At 35.6% G+C, this 18011-nt stretch overlaps 2 protein-coding genes across 15 annotated transcripts in view; one reads left to right on the top strand and one right to left on the bottom strand.

Moving 5' to 3' along the window:
• Positions 1 to 2797: 2797 nt before the first annotated feature.
• On the bottom strand, positions 2798 to 16073 carry LOC107218660 (serine-arginine protein 55). Of its 12 annotated transcripts, none has more exons than XM_015656598.2 (12): positions 15918 to 16073; positions 14237 to 14360; positions 13087 to 13157; positions 11234 to 11329; positions 10098 to 10121; positions 9889 to 9945; positions 9577 to 9646; positions 5916 to 5989; positions 5537 to 5725; positions 4914 to 5039; positions 4542 to 4664; positions 2798 to 3508 (listed from the first exon to the last, which is right to left on the bottom strand). In XM_015656598.2, the coding sequence occupies exons 2-12, from the start codon at positions 14357 to 14359 to the stop codon at positions 3373 to 3375; spliced, it is 1089 nt and encodes a 362-aa protein (XP_015512084.1). In that variant the 5' UTR covers position 14360; positions 15918 to 16073; the 3' UTR covers positions 2798 to 3372. The 12 variants fall into 12 exon arrangements, with proteins under 12 accessions (XP_015512084.1, XP_015512085.1, XP_015512083.1 ...); XM_015656599.2 differs by lacking the exons at positions 11234 to 11329; positions 14237 to 14360 and adding exons at positions 11359 to 11439; positions 14076 to 14202 and having other exon boundaries at positions 15918 to 16069; XM_015656597.2 differs by lacking the exon at positions 14237 to 14360 and adding an exon at positions 14076 to 14202 and having other exon boundaries at positions 15918 to 16069.
• Positions 16074 to 16368: 295 nt separating this feature from the next.
• Positions 16369 to 18011, top strand: part of LOC107218648 (chromatin-remodeling ATPase INO80) — a 37076-nt gene continuing 35433 nt past the window's right edge. Inside the window, exons 1-2 of one of the 3 annotated variants that reach the window (XM_046737713.1) lie at positions 16376 to 16693; positions 16968 to 17128. Coding sequence is in view for 1 of the 3 variants with exons in the window: in XM_046737711.1 (XP_046593667.1) it covers positions 16875 to 16884 (10 nt within the window). In the remaining 2 variants the exon portion in view is untranslated. Of the gene's footprint in view, positions 16885 to 16967; positions 17129 to 18011 lie in introns of all 3 variants that reach the window. The other 2 variants (XM_046737711.1, XM_046737712.1) reach the window with 2 other exon arrangements.

Here is an 18011-nt window from a genome sequence, read left to right as displayed (position 1 = left end):
AGCGTGAATCCTGCGCTCGTGTGCGTAGGTCGCTGCAACGAACGAGTTTGCAGGTGTACGCTCCTGGTGTGCGAATGCATGCACGCGTGCGATGTACCACTTCACGCTTGTTGCGAATTTGCTATCGACATAATTCTGGATACACGATATACCACACAGGCATACGCAACGTATGTATGTGAGAAATATCGTTATACTCTTCTCTTTGCAAAGGGAGTCGCAATGAATTTCTTTTAACCACAAATCGAACAACCAGCCGGCACGCGACCTTCGCGTCGTTTTTTGGACTCCGTTATTCGTCCTGCCACGTTTCACCCCGGCTTAGGTTTGGTGTCATTGGACTGCTGGCTGACTCACCCCGAGTTTATTATACTACGGTATTTGTATGTGTGTGTAACTTAATGGAACGACGCTCTTGATGTTGTCACGTCGAACACAATGGATCTATCTTTGTTGATAAAATATACTTACCTATTTTGTACATTTCTAATGAATGAACAATTGCACTCTAATCATGAACATTTAAATGTAGTACGTATGTAGCTATAAAATTTGTACAAATATGTTTGTACTATTGGAATGATTTACCTTAGCCTTACTACCATTATTACTTATATACCTATAATGTAGAAGCAACAATTGAATTGCGTTGATATATAAAACAGGTATGTTGATTAAGACTAATAAAACTGTCCTACAGGCATTAATCAACCTTTCTTAACAATTGATACGGGTTAGAGTTCAGGAACGCCCTGAGGAAAGGATATAATTGACAATGTTCAGCACTTTCATAGTGCATAGTTCGAGTTATCGAACTGGATAAAACGCGTTCAATGGCGGTTTGAAATCATTAGAAACTATCCGACGGCATTGGTCGAGGGCTGAATAATCGTCACTCGAAGTTTAATATCTCGGAGAATGTGATTCGAGTGTTATACGCTATTTGAATTTTTTTTTATTGATTTTCTTTCAAGTCATTCATTAGTAATCGTTTCCAAGAGCTAATGCCTGGGAAAGCAATTGCGTCGCCGTTTGGCTTTTTATCGTTAAAATGTTATCTGTATGTGTCAGGTTTAAAAATATGCAGCCCGATCGCGTCAGGATCGTTAGGCGATGAAACGACCGTGTACCTCAAGTGAGTCATACGATCGGTACACCCAGTATATACGAACGACCCACGTACGCGACCGCAATGAAACAAAGAACCGTTTGCGTCGTAAATATTTTTTCCCAGACAAGTTTTATAAGATATTATAATCAGGCACAGTTGGTCTTGGGTTGTTCTACCTTTGTTTTTCCAGTATTCACACGACTCCGAAAAATGAGTAACACAATGCACGAATGACTGCATTTAATCTAACTAATTCTGATCAATAAACTTGATTAAAAGATAAACCAACAATCTTGAAAATAATGAACGACTCGTGTAGTCTGGAATCTCGAATTATGACGATTTATGCCTCATAGCTTCCTAGTTCGGCACATATTGTACGTACTAGGAACAAAACAGGGAAACTAGCCCCTATAGGAAACTTCAACCCCATTAGAGATGCCCTATCATTTTGAATGTTATTGACGAATTTTGATGTGGGTATTTCGTCCAACGTAAGCGGTTTAATCTGTTCCAAGAAAAATGTTACAATGAAACAGATTTGTTTTTTCACCTTTACGCCACCTGTGAATCACTTGTAATGTGAGAACTCTCCCTCGAGCTACCAAAGTGAAAAGTACAGTGCGCTTTCTCAATGGGGCTGCAATAGTACAAGAGGGGAAGCGATTTTCCGAGGATCGGAGTTATCTTCGCGTCACGAAAAAGTTGGAAACTCTCAGTAGGGCCAGCCTTTCATCCACACGCGGATACATTGTTCATATCGGTTAGACTCCAATCTCATCTCATTTTAGGCTAGAAGAATACTTGTGCATCAATATTGTATTAACGTGTTTTTAAAAATTTTTTTTTATATATAATTGCTCATGCAAACGTTTTACACGAAAGATTGTGTGTTTAAATGGGAATAAGTTTGTTTATATGGTAATAGAAATGACAAACCATTGTATTTGCTGTACAGCCCTATTGTGAGAGTAATGCTTCAAAGATAAACTTGGGCCAGGGAATGGGGGAGAGCAACAGAGTATGATGAAAGCGGGAAGCGGCCCTGTTGAAAGAGTGCACTGTATAAGATTTTAATAATTTTTGTCAAACTATAGTGGTAGAACATTGAATATTTCTGTTAAATTTATTTTAATGATATCGAAGCTCTTTCTAATTTTAGTTAGCAATTTGTACAACGAACTGGGTATATGAGAGTTTTGGCGTCGTTTAACCGTTAGCAGTAGCTCCGATTTTTTTGTTAACCACTAAAAAATACAACTATTTTATTCCCTATAATTCAGGATGTTTTGGATATACAATAACAGGCATCGCAATGATTATCGCGATTTGTTTTTTTTTCTCATTTTGCTTATGCGATGTGCAATTAATGTTTACATAAATCGTAAACCTGATCATAATTTTCGAAACAATTTGGGTTGAGTCCACACTTTTATCTCTTGCTGCGAAAATTTAGTAACGTTAATTTTTCTATTAGTAGATACTAATTTGCATTTGCACATATTAATAGCAGTAGAATACAAATATACAGAGAAACAGCAGGGATAAGTGTGTGTAGAAATTTTTCTATCGGTACATAATACTCAGATTAGAACTATGCCCAATCGTCATAATATTCTGGAATGAAAAAAAAAAAAAAAAACTTAGCATAAATGATTTCATTTTGAGAAATTATAAACTGGAATGTTATCCGGCTTTGGGTGTGTCTTTATTGATAGTAAGAATTACTCCTAAATTTGTTACACGTCACATATCATTATTTTCTTACGGTAATGTAATTATTAAGAATATATACAAAAAGCCATTATATGGGAATACCTATGTTATATTGTTTGCGGTGGTACACAAAACGTGCACAGAATTCGACTCACAGGTACAAAATAAAAACACGGTGTTCCAACAGAGCTTATACTGTTTCACGATATTGGAGGTAACCAAATAACGTGAATTGGTTTTATAAAATGAAAAAAAGATTAAGTTTTCGGTAATATCTGATTATCATTATAATTAGTCTGTTCGTAATATTTTTTTTTTGAGTGATTTCATGTCCTGATAAGTTTTAACAAAATACGTAACAAAATAGACAATGTTACAGTGGAAAATGATTGAAAAGTGGCTTCTTGGATTTAATCAAGTATAGTATTAAAAAAACACAACGATACGCTCCAAGCCATCTTGCGATGCGCACAGGTCCAATATTGTAATTCAAACGGAATATTGTATCGGTGCGGTACGATGATCTAGAGAGGGACGGATAATGTTCAATCGTCTTTCTCTTTTTCAGGCGATTTGTCACCATTCATTGGCGAGCGAGAACGACTGTGAGATTTGCTGTGTTTGCTAATTGATCGTGACCTGGATCTGTCGCCCCTTGATCGTTCGTGACTCGACCTGTCCCTGTGAATGAAATCAACGGATTCGTGTTAAAACTTTATTCTGAATAGGTTACAAAAAAAAAGTCACGGAACATCATGACGGCAGTTACTAAAAAATTCGATTCATATGATAATGAAAAAATTATGAATTACTTCAGATCTGTGGCAAAGTTTTCTACACATAACATAATATGATAATAATTGAAAAAGAAGAAATTATAACAGGTTTTCATTATAAAGGATGGGGGGGGGGGGCTTTAGTTTGCTGGAATATGGTGCAAAGAAGTAACTAGTTGTGAGGTTCTAAGCTCATCCAATGATAAAGCTTTGATTGAAGACACTTCCAAACATCTGGATAGAGAATTTTCCAGAACAAGTAATTTTCAGTAAACCTTATGAACACGAGGATGTTTGCGCAGCAAAAATTTTACTGTCCTGCATCATGAATGGTGGACCGTTAACAATTCAGAGAAATTGAAACCAACCGAACCTTTCCTCTCCTAAAACATCTTCAGTCCTAAGAGAACCTTCAACTCGGTTCAAGTAGAGTAACAGTGCAATCAGGAGAGCTCAATACAAAAGGGGCATATCGAAGAAGAAAGAGACGCGAGAGATTGTCCATATGGTCATCCAGTCAATTGGTTTTGCGGGTTGTGCCAACATTAAATAATATGCGACCATGATTAAAAGAAAATATTGAATATGATTCAAGATATCTTATATGATTATTTGATACTTTGCCCAGTGACGATTAATTGATCTATTAACATGCAACACCAATTGGCAATAAGCGCAAGTTTTTGCTGGCCAAAACACATGCGTGTACGCGGCTTGAGTAATAGAAAAGAATGCGAGACAAATTGATGTGAGAAACTAGACTTAATGCAATATATCGTGAAATAATAAACGATTTGAGATAATTTTGAGATATAATAAATTTTCTACAGGTGTTTTTGTTGCTTCAAATTTTACGTGGGTACCAATACAGAGTACAGAAGAATGAAAATATGGCCGAATACTATTATTTAATTGGGGGGTTTAACCTTAAGACTTACTTTGAGGGGGACTTGGCTTTGGATTTGGACTGCGACCTGGACTTAGACCTCTCAGCCTTGGACCTAGAACGAGATCTGGATATGGACTTTGACTTAGATTTGGACTTTGAGCGGTCTCTTGATCTGCAAAATTATATTTCAAATAAAGAGAACGGAAGTAAATCTTGAAGAATGATACCCAACAAGCAAAGAACACAAATGCAACATTAAGCAGAGTTAAGTAACGGAGCTATTCGTCGTTAACCAGCCCAAAGCAACGTACAACAATAAACCTGGACACAGAAGTAATAATAAGAAACCACAGACAGAAAAAAAAGTAAAGAAAAAAAAAACCAAATTAATAAAATAAACACAGTGGGATGAGGTACTCACTTGGACTTGGAACGAGAGCGGCTGTGCTCAGGAGACTTGGATTTGGACTTTGATTTGGATTTCGAATGTGCCCTGGACTTGGAACGGCTGCTGCGTCGGCTACGGCTACGTGAGCTGCGGCGACTCCTGGCACAAACAAAATCATGAATCGTTTTAAGCCTTTGTCTTATACCGAATAATGTTTAAGTTTATTAATATTCTCATTCTCTGTGGTATAAAAATAAGTGATTATTTTCCAATTTGATGATGCGAATGATATTTGTGTGGTCCACAAGTGCTTCGATATTGCACTTATTAATTGAACTACGATTGTTCATATAAATGACATATAACGATTATATTTCTAATTTCTGATTAATAATTACATAACGGACCAGAGGTAGGGTTTGTGTGGAGCAAGATTGGGAGTCAAGAATAAGAAATGAAATTTCCACTTCTGATGACAGTGATTCTGTGTCCTGATATTTAGATAATACCAACTTCTCGTCAAGTCTTGTATAGTTTAAAGCAACATAAGGTCACAAGATGAACATGTACTAAAGTGCTGAGCGAATCAACTAGACAGAATTTAAATGAATGATTCCATAATCATTTTCTTTTTCAATGAATCTAATAACATTTACCTGGAGCGAGAACGGGAACGACGTCGGGAGCGGGACCTGGAGCGTGAACGAGATCGCGAGCTTGATGATCTGGAACGGCGTCCTCTTCTTTTGTCTTCAATCAGCCGAATTCGACGTCCGTTTAATTCCGTGTCGTCAAGCTTGTCAATTGCGTTCTTCAAATCAGAGTATGTGGCAAATTCGACAACACTGGATAGGAAAAAAAAATCGGTGGTTGGTGATTACAGGAATGCATATTGTAACAATTATCAGTTTGCGTGTTTACAGAATGTAAGGAAAAAAATGATTATTCACGATTTTTTGTAAAATAATATTTCAAATTTTATCACAAGTATCAGTTTTTTTTTTACTAATGATAATTTTTAAATAAAATGCTCACCCTTCGTTTCTACGCTGTTTGTGTGCATCGGCATATGTCACTTCTCCAGCTTGTCTCATGTAATCCTTCAAATCCTGAGCATTACACAAATAAAAGAATTAGGGTACTGTTAGGATCAATTTTTAGTATTATTTGCATGAAATTTTGTAGCGTGTCCCTATTCTGAAATAGAGTGATTCTGATCAAACGATGTGCACTATTTCATGTTAATAGTTAATTTATTTTCATTTCATTTTCCGCATACTAAAACTTCAACGCAACTTTGGCTTCAGTCACTACGTAAATGTCTGTTTTAACAGTGTGCTCGAATTTAGTATCTATTTATGGTAACTTTTCTTTGAATGCAAATCCAAGTATCAAAACTCAGTGTCTAACACTTAATGATAGAGACAACATTAGATTTAAATTTAATTCTTATCCTCTCTGCAAAAATTTTTACTATTCACTATCTGAAATTATGTTCAGTCTCAAATTACTATTTTGTGTTGATATTATTAATATTTGATCTCATTGTAAAATTTAACGCAAAATGATACAAAGACTAAAAAAATCTTCAACAAGCAATTGTTTCTCTTTTTTGCAGAGTGGCTTACAGAAAGTAGAATGAACTAGGTGCCATGACAATGATATAAATTTCCACATCTTATTTTAAATCATTTAAAATTTTCAAGACTTAGATTTGAGATATAGGACAACGAAATTTAAATCTTGTTCACGTGCACCACTTTTAACAGGTAAGGATAAATTAAAAACTATTACTTAAAAATCTGCAATTTGTTCATAATCAACTTCAGTCAATTATAGAAGAAAAAAAAAAAAAAAAAATGTCACGTATTTACATGGTGATTCGAAACGGACATAGACAATTCTACTAAAATAATTATTTTTCATGCATTAATCACATCTTCTGTATGTATTTTTAGAGAATTCATTGCAGGCACTGTGATGTTTATGTTGACTCATCTATGGTAGTCTTCCGGGAGATTCATCGCGCATATCAAGAATGTATTCATCTGATGTAGCATTAGTTTGGTTCAACAGAGGCATGTAGATATTTCTGCGAATATAATCTCAGTTGGGCTGTACTTCAAAGCGCATCCTTGTTGCGAAGATTAAAATCTTCGACTACATGCCATTTTAGTCAATGTCAAAAGGTGATTCTCTCTTGTTTTTCAATCTTTAATTTCATCTCTGAAGTTGTCAGGTGTGGGAACCAGGCATCAAGCATTTTTCATGCTCTCCAAGCCATGTATTTCGGTGAAATCTCATTTTCATTACATGTACAAACGATAGGCTGCTCAAAATGGGCACATTCCGTCGTATCCGTAACCTTTCCAGATAGCTTAGCTATACAATGTTTTTTGTACTGCGTCAATACTACGAATGTATGTCTAATACAACTACAGTGACAAGCGATTTTGATTTGCACAAAGAAAAATTTATCCCGTATCATACCATATGCTAACTCATACAAATATCATAAGGATTACATAAAAATGTATTTTCTTTTTTAGAAGTCTAATCGAAAAATATACTCAAACATGAAATCTATGTTCTGTTTTTGTAGAATATGTTGAAACATGTATACTGTGAAGAAAAAAAATGTCCTTAGGATTGCAATGGCTGAATGCAAAATCACAATTTTGCTTTTAGGACCTCCCATGAACATTGAAGATAGAGTAAATCACGACAAACAAAACAAAATGCAATGGGAAATCATCTGCAAGGATTTTGACATCCAATGAAGACCAAAATCCGTTAAAAAATAAAAATAAAGAGACTCAGATTGAAAAATTGCAGATTCCTAATTTCGAGCACATAAAAAAAAAAAGAAAAAAAAAATATCTGCACTAATAGGTATCAAATCCTTTGCTGATGTGCAGATAAACGAAGAGTTACATCCTAGATATGTCCTAAACCTGGTATGCATGGCAGGCTGGCGTGGAAAACATACATATTGACAAGTATTGGATATCCTTTGATATAAGATAGGTAATTATTACATGTATAATAATATATTGTTCATTAATATACATTACCCGGGATGAAAATATATCGGCAGAGGCAGACATTAATTATATTCTATCTTTTGTATGAATTATTATTGTGCACAGTAACAGGTATGTACGTATATAGAGGTATACACTCGGTTAAGGTGACGCATTTACCTTGGGCCCAGGCACCACCTTGCTTACGAACAGAGAGAAAGGCCAGACACTGACTGGTTGGACACGAGACACACCACTTGATTGGGTCGTTCGAGCGGGTTGAATGGATCTGTGGTGTAGGTGTAGGTTCAGGTTTCGCCCTGTACCCGGAGTGGCCGCTGCCTGACTTACACAAGAGGTGGATGTTTCCCAGTGAGCGAGCGAACTTCAGTCAGTGCGATAGGGGGTGATTGATAGGCCCCAGATATCTGTGATAACGCGCTCACAGCACGGACGAACCTATTGTTTCACTGGGTAGTGGGGGTGAGTTGCGAGCGACGCGCAGTATGCTTTCAACCCAGTGGCTCTGGCTCTCGCCCGGACCTCAGAACCAACCTGGTGCCACTTGACCTCAAGGCGAGCCCATCGCGTGCATCGTCATCTCTATCATCGCACATCATCAGTCTATTGGCCCTACCGGTCACCCCTCCATGGCGAAGAGGACATGGCTCTTCGGAAAGAACATCAATTTAATTTTTTTTTCGTCTTTTTTTTACTCAAAACTGCTTGCCAAATGTAAAGAAAAAAAAATTGTATATATTCAAAACGTAATATTCAACAATCAATTCTAATCGAACCATTTTATTTACTTTCTTTCACGTTTTTCTACTTATTTTTTATTTTCAAAGGCAACCAATCATCCGAAAAGTGCAACGATAGAATGTAAATTGATCAAGTAAGGCTTGGTCTGTGCATTTCTTTTTTTTATTTTACTCTTTTTCTTCTTGGTTCGTTCGTTCTCATCCGTGAGTGGTGTAGGTATCTACTTTGGCCGTTTTCTTCCAGCTATTCGGAATGATTCGTTGTTCGGATCTTCGACTTGATAATCTTAAATCCTCCTGTCGTTGCCCACATCGTTTGTACTACCCTGCTTCGCGTTATCCACCAAAGTGAACTCTGTTGTTTCTTGTATATGTTGCATCAACCTCTGTCTTTTATCAGTTGTTATTCATGCCTGGTATTTCTAACTGCCATTCCGTATCTTCTTCGATCATTTCACTCTTCACGATCAGAGGTCTGCTTTAGTTATTCACGCTTTTGGTAGTCAGTCAAATTCTCAGTTACAAAGTTCCATAAAATCCGTCTCCATCTTTCTTCTAATTATATCTTCGCTCATGTGTTTCATTTTATTTCACCGCTTGTTCAATTTAGTAATAATCATTTTTTGTTTGTCAACGCCATAGACTTACTTGATCAAAATGTACATTGTTAAACTCAACAGTATCTCAAGATCACGGTTTTAATGGGCAAATGAACTTAAAAAAACAACAGAAATGATTAATCCTATATCTACTATTTTATGAACTTGGTTTCACTCGAGTTTTCATCTTCTGACGTGCTTCATGGGAAGGTTGGAGAAAAAAAAAAAAAAAAATTACAAATAAATAAACAAATCTCGAGTAGGAAGCAAGTTCACAATCAAACTGTATTCTATTAGTTTCTTTCCAGCTTACCTGCCAGCTGACACGGCTCGATAGATTCTCCACTGTAAGACGATACTCTGTTCGGGTAGGTGGTCCATATCTAAAATGAAATTTGACAGATTAATTATATATGCCGGTTTTCAACATGCAGGTTTGTCTTGAACCTGACTTCATGTATTAAAAAATATGTATTCATAAAACTTATCAAAAATTGATGTACTGTCATTATTAAGTTTAATAATATTTAAAGAGAAAAAAAAATATGAATAAAATATTGAGTTATATTAATGTGCAAAATTTAAATATTTGTATCAGTAAATGCATAACATTGGTTGTATGTACCTGGGCAATGATTGCTTGTAGCTAGATGCGGTCCTCGTGTTTCTGTTCACACTATCTCTGCAAAAAGGGATGTCATGTGAACAGAAATATCGGATCAATGGTTAAACCTTGGGCAAATAACTACAGATCGGCACTCATTGCTCAGGCACACAATTTCAATCACCTGTTTCAATCAAATCAAATCTACTCATAATGCAGCAATAGCGTACCTGTCGTGTCTCATATCGTCTCGGCTGTAACAAACACAACATCACACCACAATTAGTTGCCAATCAGTTTCCACCATTTTACTTGTAATAAACTTAAACTGGGAGGGGTATTCTAAGCAGTTTGCTAACTTCAATTACATTTCATTATGCGTTTAAACAGCCTTCAGATTCTAAGTATACTCAAGAGAGAGTAACTCAAGTTCAAGACAAACGATTGGTAGAAAATTCATTTGCTTGGTTAAGGTTGAAAAAAAAATAAAGAAAAATATTAAACATGAGATTAATTCCGCGCTATAAATATATTTTGACATAAATAGATAAATACTTATGATATCTGGCCCCAGAATAAGGATGTGCGAAATCGACGACTTAAAATGCACCGGTATAACTCATCACTAGTTTATATTATAAAATGATTTAATATCAGCTGAGTTTAGTTTATCTCGCCTTTCTTGCTTTATTTCAACTATGCAATTTTTTGACTTCACAAGCAAAAGCAAGTGTTTTTTTTTTCTGCAGTCATCTAAGTATGGAATTTGAATAGCTTCACTAAAGAATGACATGTGACAGACTATTAAAATTTTTAAAATGCAGGATTTTTTCCTTTTTCATTTTTCTTAAACAATGATAAACTAGAGCTCTATTCACACAATTCATTGATTCCTCAAATCTGAATAATCACATTTTCTACTAGGGATGAAAGCAAGGGAGGGGCAAAAAAATTAACCACCAGACTGTATTTCAGTACACTGCATAATCAGTCAAGCCTTAATGCCGTCGTTAGATCTTGTCTCTAATGATGCTCTGCGAAATAAAACTTCTGGTTTATTCATACATTGGTAATGCAATTAACATAAAATACTGAATGCAACAAGAGCGCTAAAACAGCTGTTAAATAAAAAGAGGAAATATTTTAACACGTTCAACTTAGTAGAAGTATTGATATACAGTTGAATCTACAAGATTTTTTACTAAAGGGAAAATGATAAATTGCACAGTAACATTTTTGTGAAAAACTTCGCACATCCTTACTAACGACAAACTCCAAGGGATAGTATTGTACGCTTGACTTGACGCATGGGGGAGGGGGTTGATGATCGCACTGATAAAATAAAAAAAAGGATAGCGTGTCTTACGCAGATCGCCTCGAGTCCCCATAACCACCACGGGAGTCACCATAGCGCCACTGGTCACTACCCCTAGGTGTCCCCCGGGCCCTCTCTACAGTAATTCTGTAACAAGACACATTGGATATGCTTACTTGTCTCTCCAGGAGCGTGAGCGTCCGTAGCCACGGTCGCCTCGCCTCCCTGAAACACCCCGTGCTATCTCCACCGCCACTCTGAAACACACCCAACAAAACCCCGCCTAAGTCCACGACTAATTCTTACTCTAAAATGGTTTCCCTCAAAAAAATCCTCCCTGCTTTCCTTCAGCCTCCTCTCGTCATCTGTTTTATATATCAGTCTCTCTCAGTCTCAGACCTAAGTACGTCCATCCATCATCCAGCCTCTGAGGCTCTGCCCCATGTACGTACTTCTCTTCGTCTCCTATATGTGCTAGTTTCCTTGCAATTTACAACTATTCTAACCCACGTCCCATATAAATTTTATACCTCATAATATAACTTCTCCACCAACCAAATTCTCTACAATTTTATCGATAACAGAACATTTTTCTTTTCCATCATATTTCTTACCAATTAATCATGAAACAAATCGCAAATCAATCGGGCAGGGTAAAATTTTAAAAAGAACAAAAACAATCAAAATTACTTTGAGTCTTAAATTCAGTATGTTGAATATAATTCCATAATTTTAATCAATGATTCACTGTGAAAGTGAATTGTTAATACTGTATAATACGACATATATTTTAGGAAATTTCGTTAATAAAAAGCATCAAATTTCGTTATGATCAAATAATCAAAGAAAGATTAAGGAGTGATTCGAGCAAGATATAGCACTTGATGTTCAACTACATACATTTCTTGCACACATTATACACGCAAATAGAATACATATATCATTTGATGGATCCTGTTAGTCTTCTTTAGAATCAATGAAAACAAAGAATTTCATGATTTATATTTAAATAAGGAATCTCCAAGTAGTACTGATCATCATTACCTATGATTACAACAGCGTTATCGAGTAACATTATTCAATCTCATCAAAAATGTTAATTCAAGTCTACTGAATTCCAATGCAGTTTGAACAAGATCCATCATATTACCAACAAAAATAATTACAACGCATTCACCTTATGCACTGCTCACCTAACTAAATGGCTTTATACACTTGGATAGATGTGGCTATATTGCTTATATTGAAAGCAATATTATTGATATTGTGAAAAACCGAGCAAACATACGAGTAGTATGAATAAATCATAATTCATTAGATTCTATAGTAAGAACATGACTAATACATCATCGATCCAAGTATTGCGGCACTGTCTGCTGATCATCAGTTATTTATTGGTTTTACAAGTTCAATCCTTTTGATAAGAATAAAGTTCTGACTACGAAAGTGTACAATTTCAATATCCATTTGAAGAACTTTACTGATTGTTCAAATAAGATTCAAAGGAATTTAATTATCGATTAAAGTTATTCTTGGATATGAAGGTCACAACTCAAAACACTTTTTATCGTGTTAACGTTTCGGCCCTGGTGGGGGCCCTCCTAAGGGAATTTAATTATCTTTCAAACATTAGCAAAATTTATTGATTGCTCAATTTTGATTTTTCGCAAATGATCAAATGTCGAGTAATTCGAGTTCATTCACTTTTGATCGCATCAAAAGGTATTGGGTATCGAAAACCTGGATACTTTGGCCACCATCACACATCGTCAAAATTATCAATATTCTCAATTTTGCTGAACAAACATTGACTTTGGTACTTTGACGATGATAATTGGATAATGTCCTGTATGTTAAACAGTTTAAATGAGAAAAAAAAAAAGAAAGAAAAAACATGTGCTCACCTTTCTCCTAGAAGCTCTTTTCCATTCAGTTCATAGACTGCGTCATCAGCATCTCTGTAGTCGTCAAATTCCTATTGGAAAACCAGAAAAAGATGCACATTACTGCAAGATAGGGGCATTCAATTCACAAGATGAAAATTAATAGTAAAGAAACGTACGAAGCCCCAACATTGTAAAATATATTACATTGATAATTTGTAATTTAAAAAACTTACAACAGGGCGACTTACATTAAACATTCGAATCTCATTGCAATAAAATGACCTATAATAAAATAATAAATCTTCTTAGCTTATTACTTAAGATAGAACATACCGATTTCCCACTGAACAGAAAACGTAGAAGTTGTCGAGGCTTATTGTGAAATGATGTATTTGTCATAAGAATTATACATTTACCCATTTAATTAAAACAATGGAACTCAAGAAAAAAGCAGATATTATATGCAAAACTGTTTAAAGTGTTAAATTAATAGTACCATCTTTGGACAGGTAAGATAATAATGTTAATTACATTATTTTGAAAAACTGAATTTGACATTTATCGGTAGAAGAGCGTTGTTGCAGAGAAAAAGAAGCAGGTTTTGAACATCACAATGAACATCTTGATGGACATCAGCTAGACCTTGGTTTCTGTGATCCTAATTGACTTACAAGGTTTGCAGTATGGTTGACGACTATCTGCATACAGCTCTCGTTTAAGCAGCCACAAGTACCATGGTGCGAGGGTCAGGGCAGGTCATGGATTAACGGTCGTATTTTATCATCTTATGTTCCGCTTGCTTTAGCTCATTTACTTTGCAAACTCTGAGCCAAGAGTTGTGTTCAATAATTAGAAGTCGGTAATATCAAGGAAATAAGGAAATGAAAACAAATAAATCAGCGATGCAAGAAAAATAAACTAGATCTACATAATTTCTGAAGCGTTGAAAATTGGAAGTAAAGAAAGCAGAACACAGAGTTTTCGTTTTAAATTTTACGGATACTTACAACAAAGCCGTAACCGTTCTTGATGAGTACATCACGAAATCGACCGTAGCCTCTGAAAAATCTCTCAAGGTCTCTTTCCCTGGTGCCGTATGGAAGCCCACCGACATAGACCCTTGTCCCTACCATACTGTAAAAAAACAATTGATTCACATTAGACTTACCACAAAGGCAAATCCGTTCTTCATAGCGACCTCCTTGATTCTACCATATTTCCGGAAGAACTTCTCAAGGTCGCGCTCTCGCACCCGGTATGTTAATCCACCAACGAATACTCGGGTGCTCATTCTTAAAGGAAAATATAAAAACACCTTACAAAACAGGATTCCTTGGGAACCTGCCACTCATCCACATGACATAACATAATATGCATTTAATATTCACAAATTATTCTTTTTTTAAAACTGTTTTCTTTTTTATACACACTTGAAAGTTACAGTCATTGAAAAAATTGCTAATAGGTGCGAGTTTTATTTTTTGTATCAAATTGAAGCTCATCTTTCCGTTGTTACGAATGAAATGATTTTTGTAAAAGAGAGGCCTATATAGGGGATAAAAACTATCATAGTATTCAATTTAGTTCTTAGTCCGCGATTTGCATCAATGTCGCAAGTATAAAATTATTTATCTCCAACTTTGTCAGCAAATTAAGGATTTGCATGGTTTTCTTAAAATCAAATCCTTTTGTCACATATAATGGACTTGTATTTAAATTTTCAAAATCAATACACACGATTTATTTCGTCATAAAATAAAAACTCTACACAGATTTGCGTGTGTGAAATTAGTTCGATTATCTTCGAGTTTGTAATGCAAGAAAAGCTTTTGATGCTGTGAGGATAATACCAGCTGTATAGGCCTTGTAAGAATGTAAAGTGGTTGACGATATAATTTCTTGATATCAGTGGTCCAAAAGATAAGCCAAGTTGTGATTACTTCATAAATTCTCACATCGACCGTGTAAAATCGGTGGATTTACAGATTGCGTAATCAAGCCAACCATCGTGTACTTTTCCACACATGGAATTGATAAAAGTGAGAAAAAAGAAAATGGTTGCAACAGATAAGAAAAATTAATTTTCATGTGAATCACGCTCCCGCGTAATGAACCATATAACAAATTGCCAACGTGTTTGTTTGCACGCGGCGTATCCATTAGGAGAAAATGGACGCCGGCGACCTTGGGCGTCTGGAATTATTGCTGTTTTTCTTACGCAGTTTGTTTGGATTTTGCGAGCAATAAAACGAAAACCCCAGACTACTATATTCACACTCTACAATATTGACGATTGCGCGGGTGAATTATCGACGAAATTGACGCGGAGACCGTATTGATACTCAGTGACCAAAAGCGGCTTCCCGAACTTTCTAGGAACGTAATTAATATACGACAACCAGTTTACAGCCCACTCACATGTTTTAATGTTTCACTCAAATTAATGCAGATTATGTATATCACGTGATGGGATGACGATTAGATTTTAAGTAGGTGACAATATATTTTACATTTTAGCGACGCTACACGCACTTCCCGCATCGTTGCGCATGTATCTTTCCCTTCCTAACATGCATACCTACGTAAATTACGTGTGCTCAGCGATAAATCAATTTTAATGAGACTGAAATAATGGAAAAAAAACTCCACTTTCCATCAACATGGACAAACCAAATTAGTTATCGAATCGAGTGACAAAACGAGTCTGTTTGCAAATCATCAGCGGCTACATGGAAGCTAGGTTGCGGTAAAATGGTAACGAAGATGCCGCATACGGACCGTGATTTTGTCTTTGCCGAATATCTCGTAAAATAAAGAGTGAAATCATACAAATCGAGGGTTAACCTTACCTGAGTGTTTAGTTCTTGATCGTGGTTCGTTAATTGATCGTTGCACAACGTATTAATGCGCAAACTTCACTAAAATACGCAGACTAATAACGATCGGCGTCTAAGGCAAGATGGCTCGCCTGCACAACGGAAACAACGGAAACAAAACGGGGCCCACACGACAAGATGCATAGCCTCGACACCACACGTGCTGTCAATGAAGGTGATATATTTGATGAAATAAAATTCTTTTTTTTATCCAGTACATCGATAAAATCTCTAAAATAATTTACTACATTTAACGTTATTTGTTACTAAGGATTTGTACGTTTTTATTGAAGTAAATTATTGGCGCGATAAGGATGTCGAGACTACTTCCGCTAGCAATGGTACTACTAAAATATTTTTGTCCATTGTTCATCATTTTAATCAACAACTTTTAGCCATTTGATAATTTTTTTTAATTTACAGGAAGATATAGTTCTTCGATGATTGGTTTTGTATAACTTTTTTGATAACATTTCGATGAAGTTATACATATTGCTGAATGTGATTTTGGGTTCGAGACTACGATGACGATCTCCCCTAGCGCCATCTACTGAAAACAAAAATGGTGGTCAACAATATGCCCTATCCCTGCCCTCGTTTTATGGCACGCCAAATGCCGCCGTTGCCTAGGTTCCTTTCTATTATGTATTTCCTGCGGGCTGAGATATCTAATTTCCATGTGAGGATCGTTTTGCAGCGGCCGCGCCCACATTTTGTGTGAAATAAGTGTGGCTGTTTCTAACCAAACAGTACGTGAATCAAAACTATGGAATATATTCGCATTTAATATAACCACACTCGTGTGATTTGTCATGTAATTTTGCCTTATGTAATGTAAATAATGTGGATAAATGTTGACGCAATGCAAATGCGCTAATATTGTATGTTACCATTAATTGGTATGCCATAATCAACGACATTGTTGCAACAATGATAAAGGGCACGTTTGCAATACTCTACTTATTTAGTATTACTCCAGCTTCTCTAATTTCTCTTCAATTCACTTGATGATGCCAAACATAGAACCAGGGCTGCACGATCTGGACTTCGGAGCACGTCTCACTTCAAGTGAAATCCCCAAAACGCTGAACATGCTCACTTTTGAACTCTGCACAATTGGGTGCTCGCATACCTATGAAAACATGTGATCAATTCTCATAGTTATTGTTCACGTACATTCAAAGGTGAACATGAACCCCTTTGAAACTAGTTTGCTGGTAGCGGATGAAACTTTTCATTAGTCATTAACATTAATATTATATTGTGGAGCCAGAAGCTAGACAAATGATCTTGAAAAGTTCAAAACTTGCGTTAGCATTGAATGCATACGTCTGCATATTGAGAAAAATGTATTTTCTTCAAGTAATTATTACAAAGTAGTAGTAGATAATGTGCCATATTAGTTTAAATTCACGTGATTTAGTAATCTTGTTTAGATACTGTATAAACGATACATTTTTGTATTGCACTGTCCAAAAAAGTTGTAGTTTGCTTTAAACGGCAGCATTACATAGCTGTCAATTTTTTTCCTTCGTGTTTTAGTTAATTATAATGGTAGTAAATTTTTTCACTCAATTTTAGTGATATTTGTTTCATGGAATGAAGAACTTCGATGCATGTAACAGTAGCTTAATAGATGTATACATAGGTTGTCAGTATGCACTTATCTATGAAAGATGAGTTGAATTTTACTCAAGATGTTATTAGCTACTTTTTTTTTATTTTGTTGGATTTGAGGGATGAATAAAACTATAAACGCTAACGTATAAATTATTCGATGATTAGCGAAGTATTTAAAATATTTTGTCATTGAATTATTGTCATTGGTAGTATTTGAGAGGCTTGCTGTCCATGTGAATCGAAGTTTAATCGTTCATACAAATTTTCAATGTCATCAAGTTGCAGTAATTACAGTATCAGTACGGAAATCAATAATTTCATAAATCGAGCTGTTGAAATGTGGGATTTACTTTGAAGTTTGACTAAATCCGATTGGAAACTGTTCGTAGATATTTAGATTCTATGAGCTTATATGATATAATTTTTTTCCTTATATTGTAAAATACT

This window comes from Neodiprion lecontei, chromosome 4, assembly GCF_021901455.1.
Source record: "Neodiprion lecontei isolate iyNeoLeco1 chromosome 4, iyNeoLeco1.1, whole genome shotgun sequence".
NCBI classification, from domain to species: Eukaryota; Metazoa; Arthropoda; class Insecta; order Hymenoptera; family Diprionidae; genus Neodiprion; species Neodiprion lecontei.
Note: the sequence above shows the minus strand (reverse complement) of the source record. Positions and strands in the feature narration are given on the sequence as shown.